The 13900-nt window shown below is 42.9% G+C and overlaps 1 protein-coding gene across 5 annotated transcripts in view; it reads right to left on the bottom strand.

The window, feature by feature from the left end:
- SLC25A21 (solute carrier family 25 member 21) overlaps positions 1 to 13900 on the bottom strand; it is a 315638-nt gene that overhangs the window by 61955 nt on the left and 239783 nt on the right. For all 5 annotated transcript variants that reach the window (XM_040411991.1, XM_040411993.1, XM_040411990.1 and 2 more), the window contains exons 6-7: positions 10624 to 10683; positions 1969 to 2076 (exon numbers count right to left, since the gene is read on the bottom strand). In XM_040411991.1, the coding sequence (XP_040267925.1) occupies positions 1969 to 2076; positions 10624 to 10683 (168 nt within the window). The remainder of the gene's footprint in view (positions 1 to 1968; positions 2077 to 10623; positions 10684 to 13900) is intronic.

The following is a 13900-nucleotide window of genomic DNA, read 5'->3' as shown; positions in this document are numbered from 1 at the left end:
ACTACCTGAACATACTGAATGACCAGGTTATTCCATCAATGGATTTGTTCTTCCCTGATGGCACGGGCATATTCAAAGATGACAATGCCAGGATTCATCGGGCTCTAATTGTGAAAGAGTGGTTCAGAGAGCATGAGACATATTTTTCACACATGGATTGGCCACCACAGAGTCCAGACCTTAACCCCATTGAGAATCTGCTGGAGAAGGCTTTCCGCAGCGGTCAGACTCTACCATCATCAATGCAAGATCTTGGTGAAAAATTAATGCAACACTGGATGGAAATAAATCTTGTGACATTGCAGAAGCTTATCAAAATAATGCCACAGTGAATGCGTGCCGGAATCAAAGCTAAAGGCGGTCCAACGAAATATCAGAGTGTGTGACCTTTTTTTTTTTGGACAGGCAGTGTAGTTAGATACTTATGGGAAACTAACCAGTTCCATACAAGGTATCATTGGAGTCAAAACAACAATGCTTGGTGGTAAAACTGCCTATGTTTGAAGAGGCTCTCTGCATTGCCAAAACATGTTGCAGCAGCCCATCATTTATTCCTAACATATTTACAAGGCTTATTCTACCTGCTTGTACAATTTTATAATAAATCTATTCTGCACTATGTTATTTTTTCTAATATTTGACCATCCATTGTGATCTTACTGAATTTCATTCATGGTGCTTTATGTACAGTCATATGGAGCTCAGTCCAGCCTTCCTGGAATGACTACTGATCGGCCACACATTCACCCTTGTCCAACAGTAAATGTCATTGGCCAAAGTACTCTCTAAAATCTACTAGCCCCACCCCATAGACTTTAAAGCTGGACATTCACTGAATTACAAATTCTGTATGATGGTGTTAATATGCCTGTAAGACAGAAATAGAATGTAATGGAATCCAATAAATTGTTACTTTGGTGGCCCATGCCCGCCGCTGCCATGCTAGTCCGGATGGGCACAGGCGACACTCCACTCACCCTGTGTCTGTCGCAGCCCAGGCGCTTGTGTTCTGTGTGTCTAGTGGAGATATTCTTCTTTGAACCTCACTTTGTTTTTGCAGTATTACAACAGTTAACCTCCTTTGGTTCTGTGTCTAGCTGCTTGTAATGTGTTAATCAGCTCTGCTATACATGCTGTGCCATTTGTCTCACTGCCTGAGAAACAGGTTTGCTAGCTTGCTAGATCCTGCAAAGAATGATACAATACGATTGTCTCCCTGTATACCGACTTCTGCCTGGCTACCGGATTTGGAATCTCTGCCGTCTGACCTAACCCATGCACAGTCACTGTACTGACCCTGTGCTGCCTGCCCTGACCTTTGGACTGTTTCTAGGATTTGCACAGCCTGTTACTGTTTCTGAGTTTTGCCTGATCTCTTTGTGCTTTGCAATAGTGTCTGTGACCCACATACACCAGGAATACTCCAAGAGAGAGCGTCTTGGTGGCCCTCCTGCAGTGAAGGCCATATTCCTGTATAGAGGTTAATGGGTGAAAACCAGGGAACTGCCAGGATAAGGCCTTAAGGATTAGTCCAAAGTCAAACCGGTTGGTTGACACAGTGGTTCCACCGCTAAGGCCTGTTTCACACTGTGGTTACTTGTTTGGGCAGGGGAACAGCCTGCCGAACTGTAACTACCGTGTACAGCTGTGCGCTGCCTGAAGTCCCCCGGCCCCATTAACTATAATGGGGACCAGCAAATATGCTGGACAAATACCCCTGCTGGAACGAGTAATGTGAAACAGGCCTAATACTGATCAGCTAATACCGATTCTGACACTTCACTGTGAAGCTCCATCAGGGGTGTAATCTAATTTTTTCTGGTGCAGACTGGGTAAGAAGTGGATGCTCATTCGGCCTGTATTGGAGTAAACTCAGTTTCTGGAATACTAACCCATGGCCTTGGCCACATAAACTAAATTATGAACATCAATAATAGCATGACAAATATACAGTTTTAAGACTCTTACCAGGGCATATGTATCGCGGTTAGCTTGTAGACTGACTTTTACAACTTCAAAAGGATTTACTACCACTGCTTCCGTCAGTCCAGAACCAAATCCAGCAATTGCAAACACCTGCAAAGAAGGCGGCATGTACAAATGTGTTATAGAAATAACTATATCTGCAGGTCCATAGACTTGTGCCAAGATGATGTCAGTATGTACAGAATGATGACGTCACACATATCGCATGTTGTATGACTGAATGTATGAATTCAACATGATCAACACATTAGAGCTGAATGACATTCAAGTGAACGGAACTGTGCTGTAGCACCAGTCATGACCACATGTATAGATGAGGTGCTGTGCCTGTGCAGAAAATGAATGGGACGCAGCCCTGCGTGGAGAATGGCAGGCATCAATGTTCGATTCATTCATCATCAGATTCATTGATCTTATCTTGGCGGTTACGGGGATGGTACCCGGCAAATCAAATACCGATGGCTTATTCTACAGACCCTTTTAAGTATGATCAGTATGCTCTCCTTGGAAAAGTCAGGAAAAAAAGCCAGTTTATTCCCGTTGTATAGAATAGGTGAACACTCCCTTGCCCTTCTCAATAACATATCTCTGTCTCGCGAGACTAATATCTTCACCAGGTGTGTGTCCGTGGCTGCCTTCTAGGAATTGGTTTACCTCCGGGGACCTGGTGGGCCCTTTCCACTAAAAACAAGGGAGAAAAATTTTCTTTCCCAAACTTCTCCAGGATCAACATTTGTATCATTTGAGCAGGATATTTTTCCTCAGCACCCTCAGGTAACCCCAGGATTCTCACGTTACATCTACTAGACCTGTCCTCCAAGTCTACAACTTTTTTTATAAGCATGTTAAGACCAGTCTTTAGGGTAGAGATTTCAGTTTTTGATGTTTTAAGTTCATCCTGTAAAGCACCCACGGACTTTTCTACGGCATTAACTCTCCCCCGAATCTTCGATACATCATCCCTTATCAGGGCTACATCAGATTGGATTGACCTGGGCTACATTGACATATCCTGTATTAATTCCCCATTTTTTTTGACTGCCAGCAATATTTCTTTTAGAGGGGAAGATTCAACATTGGATAGTTCTTCTTCCACTCTCTCCGTCCCCTCACCTTGGGAGATTTCATTCAATGTTTCCTCCACCGTAATTGCAGAATTATTATTTTTTTTAGAGTTAGTATCCTGCAGCCCTTTTTGTCCTGCTCTGGTACTAATTTTTGCTGATTCCAAAGGTCTCTGGGCTGTCTTTACCCCAGAAAAGTCCATTGAGTGCCTATTTTGCTTAGGGCCCATTTTAGATTTTTTTTTCTTTTTTTTCCCCCTCCTTTACCTTTTTTTTTTCTCCTTTTCAATTCTTATTCATTTTTATTTCTTCCTTTCTTCTCCCTCTTTTCTTGCTATTTTTTTTACTCTTCCTTCTCTCCTCCCTCCTCTTTCTCCCATTTTCTTCAATTTCGCTTTTTCCTGAATCAGCTGCTTGTATATTAGTCTGTTATAAAAAATGCCTTTAGCACACCACAAAAAACAAAGAAAAGTCTCACTAATCTCCTTGTAGAAGGTCAGCAAGATGCGGCAGCTCAGGGAGACGCAACACACAGAGAAGGAACGAGGAACTGGCAGAGGAATCCACGTAGGAGACAAGCGGGATCAGAGGAACCACAGCCGAACACACAATATATAGGTCCGGGAGATATAGATGGGCAGAGAGTGGTAGATCAGAGGAGACCTTAAGAGGAATAAAGTAGAGAGGAATTCTATGGACTCCAAGTTCAATACAGGTCCAGTCAGTCAGGTCAGGGGGAATCTTCATACAAGGAGGGCAGCGAGGAGTAGAAATACCTCCTAGGCTCACAAACCAAGCAGGTAGCCTCCGTAGCAACGGTCAGCTCAAACAGCCACTAAAGCGGAGCGGCAGCTAGATCTAGGGCTCGGGAGTAGCTCCTAACGCGGGGCAACACGAGGGAAGAGACCTGGTGGGAAATGTCAGGAGGAGAGAAGGAGGGCGTGACGCACCTTGCCTACGTCATCACGTCTTCCTGGTGTTTGAGTGCACAGTGAGTGCACAACGAGATTCAAGAAAAGAGACGTACTTTTACTGCGGTTAAAAAACTTTTACAGGAAAAGGATATTAAGTATTCATTTGTTTATCCACTCATTTCTTTGATACTTTGCATCTCTCCATGAATTGGCTTGACCGGAATAATATCTGATTAGTTCTATTTTCCTTTTCTTGTTTGGTAGCAGTGGTGGGGTTATGTGGTGGTGAGAGGTGGAGGGATGGTCTTAGTTGAGAGATCTGTTGCAGAATGTGGCGGATCAAGTGGATTAGGGGGGTAAATTAGTTTTTTGGGGAGGATTGCGATGTCTCTCATAGGATGGGGAAACACTACATCCACAGCCACCCCTCTGTCCAGGCTACTACTCACCTCCTCATAAGAACAAATCAGGTTAAACTGATAAGGCTACTTTCACACTTGCGTTAGGAGCGGATCCGTCTGGTGTCTGTACAGACGGATCCGCTCCTTTAATGCAAACGCTTGCATCCGTTCAGAACGGATCCGTCTGCATAACAGTTTTTTTCAGATCTGATTTTTCACTTTGTGAAAACTCAGATCCGACAGTATATTCTAACACAGAGGCGTTCCCATGGTGATGGGGACGCTTCAAGTTAGAATATACTAAAAGAACTGTGTACATGACTGCCCCCTGCTGTACATGACTGCCCCCCCCCCACCCTCCCCTGTATTTAACTCATTGGTGGCCAGTGCGTCCGGCCCTCCCTCCCCTATATTTAACTCATTGGTGGCTAGTGCGGCCGGCCCCCCCTCCCTCCCCTATATTTAACTCATTGGTGGCCAGTGCGGCCACCACCCCCCTCCCCCCCTGTTTTTAACTCATTGGTGGCCAGTGCGGCCGGCCCCCCTCCCCCCCTGTTTTTAACTCATTGGTGGCCAGTGCGGCCGGCCCCCCCTCCCTCCCCCCCCTAATTAAAATGACCGACCCCCCATCATTGGTGGCAGCGGAGAGTTCTGCAATTTTAGAAGCATTATACTTACCTGCGATGTCTGTGACCGGCCAGGCGCTCCTCCTACTGGTAAGTGAAAGGTCTGTGCTATAAGCAATGCGCCGCACAGACCTTTCACTTACCAGTAGGAGGAGCGCCCGGCAGGTCACAGACATCGCAGGTAAGTATAATGCTTCTAAAATTGCTAAGTAACCATGGCAGCCAGGAATGCAGTAGCGTCCTGGTTGCCATGGTTACCGATCGGAGTCCCAGCGATTAAACTGGGACTCCGATCGGAACTCTCCGCTGCCACCAATGATGGGGGGGTCGGTCATTTTAATTAGGGTGGGGGAGAGAGGGGGGGCCGGCTGCACTGGCCACCAATGAGTTAAAAACAGGGGGAGGGAGGGGGGCCGGCCGCACTGGCCACCAATGAGTTAAAAACAGGGGGGGAGGGAGGGGGTGCCGGCCGCACTGGCCCCCAATTAGTTAAATATAGGGGAGGGAGGGAGGGGGGGCCGGCCGCACTGGCCACCAATGAGTTAAAAACGGGGGAGGGGGGGGCCGGCCGCACTGGCCACCAATGAGTTAAATATAGGGGAGGGAGGGGGGGCCGCCACACTGGCCACCAATGAGTTAAATACAGGGGAGTGAGGGAGGGGGGCCGCACTGGCCACCAATGAGTTAAATACAGGGAAGGGGGGGAGGGTCTCCCCCCTGCTGCCTGGCAGCACCTGCCAGGCAGCAGGGGGCAGTCATGTACACAGTTCTTTTAGTATATTCTAACTTGAAGCGTCCCCATCACCATGGGAACGCCTCTGTGTTAGAATATACTGTCGGATCTGAGTTTCACGATCTAACTCAAATCCGATGGTATATTCTAACATAGAGGCGTTCCCATGGTGATGGGGACGCTTCAAGTTAAAATATACCATCGGATTGGAGAAAACTCCGATCCGATGGTATATTAATAGGGACTCCTGACTTTACATTGAAAGTCAATGGGGGACAGATCTGTTTGCAATTGCACCATATTGGGTCAACGTCAAACGGATCCGTCCCCATTGACTTGCATTGTAAGTCTGGACGGATCCGTTTGGCTCCGCACGGCCAGGCGGACACGAAAATGCTGCAAGCTGCGGTCGGGTGTCCGCCTGCTGAGCGGAACGGAGGCCAAACGGTGCCAAACTGATGGATTCTGAGCGGATCCGCATCCACTCAGAATGCATTGGGGCTGTACAGATCAGTTCGGGGCCGCTTGTGAGAGCCTTCAAACGGAACTCACAAGCGGAACCCCGAACGCAAGTGTGAAAGTAGCCTAACTTCTGTCCTTGGTAAACCCATGCTGGTTATCACTTATAATATTATTTATAGTCACATACTCCTGTATATAGTCCCTTAAGATTCCTTCAAACATTGTTCCCACAACAGAAGTTAAACTTACTGGTCTATAAGGATGTATATTCTAGCTTTTGTTTATATCCCACCTCCTTTTTCCTTAAATGTGCTAACTCTCTGTTAACTTTTATGGAACAATTGCCTGAATGCCCCTCATTAGTTATTTGGGACTTTAATTGTGTCATCAATCCTACTACAGACAGGATCTCCATGGGGGGTGGCTATACATTTGCCCAAGGATCTGCCTTGGCACGTTTTTGTCAGGAATGTGGTTTTGGGGACGTTTGGGGATGGTTAAGACATGGGAGAAGAGCTTACTTCTGTATAAGCAAATCCGGAAAATCTTTGTCTAGGATAGGTCTGGCCTTAATAAATGAAAAATATATGAGTTATGTAAAATGGATGAAATATGAGGCAACGTCTCTTTCGGACCATGTACCTTTGTCTCTTGAGATTTGTATGGTCCACGATGAAGATATGGGCGAAAACCCCATTTAGATTAAATCCCCATTGGATGTCGGTAATGGAGAATCATGAATTAATACAACAGGAGATTGTGTGTTTTTGGGATACCAATTACAATTCAGCTAAAACCCAGGTAGTCTGGGATACGTTTAAGGCATACATGAGGGGGATTTTTGCTAGTAATATTGCTAATCTAAGGAAAGGATATGGTATCAATGAGAAGACTTTAAAAGAAGCAGCGATATCAGCTACACATTCCTTTTCTAGGAATAAGACAGAAATAGAAAAATAGAAAAAACATGCAGAAGACAAGCCAAGCTTATTCTGACTTTTGTTGGAGAAGGCTCAACAGAGGCTATTCTTCAGGGGTCAAAATTTTTTTACTGAAATAGGGCGTCCGGGAAAATTGCTGTCGAGAGTGATTTCTAATCAGGATAATAAAAAACAGATAAAATCCGTTTAACAGATGGTAAAATAGTTAATGATCAGGATCTCATAAAGGGAACTTTTCTAAACCATTTCTCAGACCTATACAAATCAGATAGCAATATTACGGAGGAAATTATGGATTCCTATTTGGACGCCATCTCCTTCCCAGCCATTACTGACATCCAATGGGATTCGCTTGGGGTGGATTTTTCTATACAGGAATTGGAAGCAGGAATTAAAGTATGTTCTGGTAACTCCTCCCCTGGATCAGTTGGGTTTCCATATAAATTTTAAATATAGAGAAATTATTCTTCCTAGGCTGTTGAAGTATTCGATGAGTCATTGGAGGATGGGAGTCTACCGGAATCAATGACAGAAGCTGTAATAATATTAATTCCGAAAAAAGGTAAGGGCCCCCTAGATTTGGGGTCATATATACCTATATCGTTATTGAATACGGATGTCAAGCTTCTCTCAAGGATTCTGGCTACAAGGCTCTCTAAGGTTATCCCTTCAATTATACATCCAGACCAGAATGGGTTTATTCCAAATAAGGGTACTCATCATAACCTACATCACCTATTTACGAATATTCAGTCACCCGGGGGGGGGGGATCTCTAGTTCCATTCTGTCTTTGGATGTCTCTAAGGCCTTTGACAGAGTGGAGAGGAGATTGCTCTGGAAGGTTTTGGGTAGGATGGGATTTGGAGATAGATTTACAGATATAATTAAACTGTTATCTAGATCTCCTTTGGCGAAATTGAACATTAGAGGGAGTTTGACATCTACAGTAGTTTTACTTTGAATAGGGGTACTCGCCAAGTTTGCCCATTATCCCCACTGTTATTTGATATCTATATTGAGCCCTTAGCCATGGCTGTTAGGCAGGACACAAAAATTAAAGGGTTTGGAACTTTAGGGATAGAGGATCGTATTTCTATATATGGGGATGATGTCTTTTTTTTTTTTATAGATCATACTAATACAACTCTTCCAAGACTCATTCGAATAGTTAACTCCTTTGATAAGGTCTCAGGCCTAGATATAAATTGGTCAAAAACTACTCTTATGCCAGTGGATAGCTTTGTACCCTCTAGTGAGGGACTTTTGAGCAAGTTGAATGTTTCGTATTCCTTTCAATACTTGGGTATGATTATATCCCCCAAGATTGAAGATTTTTTACAGCTTAACCTGAACCCATTGTTAACTAAATTGAGATTAAAAATTGGGGTTTGGCTGCGACTTCCTTTATCTAGCTGACAGAGTATCCCTGGTTATGATGGTGATCCTACCCTAACTCCTCTATATCCTTAGGAACTCACCCATATGCATAGAGGATACTTTTTTTTAAACTTATGGAGAGTATGATTAATGACTTGTTGTGGGGATGAAAAAAGCGGGTAAGGCTTAAATTGGAATATTTGTATAAGCCGCTGGAGAGGGGGGGGGGGTTGAATCTTCCCTACTTCAAGGGGTATTTTATAGCTGGGCAGTTATGGTTATATTGTGAATTGGAGAAAAGTGCATTGTGTACGACTCTGGTGAGGAGATCCTCGTATAACAATATATTTACCTTACTAGAATCTGGGCAACTGATTAATGTGAAACAGGAGTACAGAGAGGCTAGAAAGCTATTATCCAACTCTTGGGACATTATTAGATCATGGCTGGTGATAAAAGGATCGCTCCAATGCACTCCTCTTTGGTATAATCTCCATCTACAGGCTTTAGATGGAATTGCCGGAGATCAGTTTTGGCAAAAAGAAATAGCATTCTATATGTTAACAGGTGGTGAAGAATAGAGAGATACTGTCATTTTTTGAGTTAGCACAAAGGGAGACTTTGGATAATTTGTCGTGGTTTAGATACTTTCAGTTGCAATCGGCACTTTTTAGTGTAAAGGATAAATCACTTTTGGAGATAGACACTTCCACTTTTTGATAGTGAATTTAGAATGGAGAGTTAAGATTGCACATATTTACAAATGACTACTTAAGGCACTATTTACTAAAATACAATAACCAGGACAATAGGCTTGGGGAGTTGATTGTCCAGAAAATTCAATTAGAGGTATGGGGAAATATATTTGTGAAGTTCAATATCTCACAATTTTTATCACATTTTGGTACAATTCAATATTTTGCATAGATTATATGTTACGCCCTTATGGCTTAATACATATGGGTTAAGAGATAGTTCTAAGTGTCCACGGTGTGATTTACCTGGTGCAGATCATCTGCATATGCTCTGATCTTGCCCAAAACTAAAAGAATACTGGAGTGCTATTAATAATTTTCTTATTCATAAATTGAGACTACAGATTCCTTTTATGGTAGAATGTTGGATGCTGAGTGATCTTTCTAAGTTAAGTATCCATAAATACAAGAAGATTCTTTTAGGTAGCATATTGTTTCTGGCTAGACTGCTCCTGTTTACTCGAGCCTGATTTTCACAAAATGTTCCAGAGCTGAACACATGGATAAACTTGGTTAATAAGGTAAAAAACTATGAAAATATTCTTTATAAGCAAAGAAATGCTCAAGAGAAGTGGACGAAGATATGGCAGGCTTGGAGGTGTTAAACCTCCTCCCCTCCTCTTTATGTTTGATTCTTTTTGACTTTTTTTTCTTCTTTCCTTCTTAGCTTTTCCTTTTCCTCTCTCTGGCTTTTTTCTGAGTGCTAGAGGGATTTGAGACGCATCGCAAGGGTGGGTGGGAACTAGGTGGTCTATGGGGGAAATAAAGTATAATAAGTTTGAATTTAATTTTTTTTATTAAAATGGACTGTATATGTCTTATTCTAATAAAGATAATAATTTAAAAAAAGTATGACCAGTATGTTAAAATAGGGAGCAGGTATGAAGGGAAATATCTTCACAGTACTGTACAGTGGCTTATTAAGGACAATTATACCATCATATGTATCAGGTTCCATTACACCTGGTAGCATTATTTACACTGCAGATTATGAGCATATGAATCCACATCAAAATATGCAACTTATATTCACAACAAAATGTGATGCGGATTTATACACGGAGGTGCGGATTTCATTGCAGATCTGCAACGAATCATTCTGTCTTGTGGACTTAGATGCAGATTTTAGAAATCCATTGACTTCAATGGAAACATCTTCGGCAAATCCACAGACAATGCAGAAAATAATGAACAAACTGCAGATTTTTTAAAATGGAATCCGCACTTTTAAAAAAATTAACAGCATGTAAAAAGTCTGGGTAAAACTTCACTAACTGGAATTGTGCTGTCAATTCGTGTGGATTTGCGCGAATGAGAGATGTGTGAACTTAGCCTTAGGATATGAAAAAGTTATTTGACTCACCCATGCAGGAGGCAAAGACAATAGAGTAAGCAGCTTTTTGTATTGTTCAAAGGTGAAGAACTGAAAGAAAGTAAATCCATGATCATCAGTCATATATTGAATATATATTGCCAGTGATAATTTTTACCTGCAACTCCATGAAAGTAGGATAAGATCTGTACTAGTTGTACATTTCAAGCCACTGACAGTAAGCAATTTTTGTTTATGATTGCATTTTACTCATTTTTGGCTAAAAATCATGTTATCAATTGGCCTTTATTATAAATATTGAGCCTGTCACAAAGAGTTAACTCTTTTTCTAGCTGTGTGACTGGTACTTTCACTTTGTGCCCTCATCTAATAACCCTTATCTGTAAATTACTAAGAGGTCATAAACACGTATTTAAGCCGCTTATCAGTAAGATAAGAACTGAGCTATAATGAGTGTTTATAATGTCAGAGAGCAAAGATAAGGAGCCCGTCAGTTCCCCAACTGATGGAAAAAAGAGAAAATCCACAGGCTGCTACTAGAGCATCTCCGCTCTGTACAGAAAAAAAGACCCCAAAAAAGTAGCCTGCCTCCAGAGATAGTAGGACAAGATGAACAAGCAAGTGGAGTGTTTTTTTTAAATTACCAACAAGCCACAAAAGATGCTGAAACTGGTCCCCGTTCACGTCTATGCATCTTTGGGCAGGTGGTATTATGTTGGCTGATACTGCTTGCAGTTCTTCAGCAGTGATGCTGCGGATGGTGTTTGTTATATTTTCCTTGAGTTCATCCAGGGGATGTGGCTTGTTAGCGGGCACTTTCTGTTTTTTACCCACAGATAAAAATCGTATGTAGACAAGTCTGAGGAATGTGGTGGCCATAACCCCTTGCTCACAGTTCGGTCCTCCGTAAACAGTTCATGAACCTGTGCCAGCGAGTTCCGTGAGGTGGGGCATGTTGCCCCATCTTGTTGGAAAAAGCAGGACATTTTTTCTTCTGCCGCTTCACTGTTGAAGAGCTGCAAAGCAGTACCAGCAAACATAATCCGACGTGCTCGAAGATGCATAGATGTGAACGGGGACCACTTTTAGCATCTTTTGCGACTTGTGGGTAATTAACAAAAACAATCCTCTTGCTCGTTCATCTTGTCATACTATCGCTGGAGGTGGGCTACTTTTTCGTGGGCCACCCTGTATTTAAATGTTTTATAGCTTGTCATCTCGCACCACTCATCTCAGAATATGTTGGGCCAACAGTAAACATAAGGAAGGACACAGATCCAAATCCTGACTGGTTATATTTCGCATGGACACAAGTATTCAGACCCTTTGCTATGACACTCTGGGGGGCTACCATTTTTCTCGATAATCTTTGAGAGGTTTCTACATCTTGATTGGAGTCCACCTGTGGCAAATTCAGTTTATTGGACATGATTTGGAAAGAAACAGCCCTGTCTATATAATGTCTCACAGCTGACAATGCATATCAGAGCAAAAACCTGCTGCGCTGAAAGTTTCCAAGAGCACAGTGGCCTCCACAATTCTTAAATGGAAGAAGTTGTGAAGAACCAAGACTCTTCCTAGAGATGTCCGCCCCACCAAAGTAGGTAATCAGAGAAGAAGCGAACAAGAACCCAATGGTCACTCTGGCTGAGCTCCAAAGATCCTGTGTGCAGATGAGAAAAACTTCCAGAAAGTCAACCTTCAGTGCAGAATTGCTCCAATCTGGGCTTTATGGCAGAGTGGCCAAAACGAAGCCTTTCCTCAGTACAAGACACATGAAAGTTTGCTAAAAGGCACCTAAACAAAATTCTCCGGTCAGATGAAACCAAGATGGAGCTTTTTGGCCTCAATTCCAAGAGTCATATTTGGAGGAAATGAGGCAATGCCCAACAGCTTCACTACAGTGCAGTATGGTGGTGACAGCATCATGCTATGGGGTTGTTTTACTGTGGCTGGGACAGGGAGATTGGTCAGAGTTGAGGGAAAGCTAAATGAAGCAAAGTACAGAAATATTCTTAATTAAAACCTGATCCAGAGTGCTCTGGACCTCAGACTGGGCTACAGGTCCACCTTCCAAGACAACGACCCTCAGCACGCAGCCAAGACAATACAAGAGAGGCTTAAGGACAACTCTGTGAATGTCACTGAGTGGCCCAGCCAGAGCCCAGACTTGAACCCAATTGAACATCTCTGGAGAGAACTGAAAATGGCTGTCCATGGACTTAGTTGAAGCCCCTTTGGCAGTGATTACAGCCTCCAGTCTTCTTGGAGATGATGCCATAAGGTTTACACACCTGGATTTGAGCATTTTCTGCCATTCTTCTCTGCAGATCCTCTCAAGCTCTGTTAGGTTGGATGGTCCCCATCCAACCTAACAGAGCTTGAGAGGATCTGCAGAGAAGAATGGCAGAAAATGCTCAAATCCAGGTGTGTAAACCTTATGGCATCATCTCCAAGAAGACTGGAGGCTGTAATCACTGCCAAAGGGGCTTCAACTAAGTTCTGAGTAAAGAGTCTGAATACTTACAGTCTTGTGAAAAAATTAGGACACCCTTTGAAAGCATGTGGTTTTTTGTAACATTTTTAATAAATGGTTATTTCATCTCCGTTTCAACAATACAGAGAGATTAAAGTAATCCGACTAAACAAAGAAAACTGAAGAAAAGTCTTTTCAAGATCTTCTGTAAATGTCATTCTACAAAAATGCCTATTCTAACTGAGGAAAAAGATAGGACACCCTTGCCCCTAATAGCGAGTGTTACCTCCTTTGGCTGAAATAACTGCAGTGAGACGGTTCTTGTAGCCATCTACCAGTCTTCGACATCGGTCTGAGGAAATTTTACCCCACTCCTCAATGCAGAACTTTTTCAGCTGTGAGATGTTTGAGGGGTTTCTTGCACGTACAGCCCTTTTCAAGTCACCCCACAGCATCTCAATGGGATTTAAATCTGGACTTTGACTTGGCCATTCCAGGACTCTCCATTTCTTCTTTTTCAGCCAATCTTTGGTTGATTTACTAGTATGTTTTGGGTCATTGTCATGTTGCATGGTCCAGTTCCGCTTCAGCTTTAATTTTCTAACTGATGGTCTCACATGTTCTTCAAGCACCTTCTGATACACAGTAGAATTCATCGTGGATTCTATGATGGTGAGCTGACCAGGTCCTGCTGCAGCAAAGCAGCCCCAAACCATGACACTTCCACCTCCATGCTTCACAGTTGGTATGAGGTTCTTTTCTTGGAATGCTGTGTTTGGTTTACGCCAAACATGTCCTCTGCTGTTGTGTCCAAATAATTCAATTTTGGAC

Source organism: Bufo bufo, chromosome 11, assembly GCF_905171765.1.
Source record: "Bufo bufo chromosome 11, aBufBuf1.1, whole genome shotgun sequence".
Taxonomy (NCBI): Eukaryota; Metazoa; Chordata; class Amphibia; order Anura; family Bufonidae; genus Bufo; species Bufo bufo.
The sequence above is the reverse complement of the archived record's forward strand: the minus strand, read 5'-3'. Positions and strand labels throughout refer to the sequence as shown.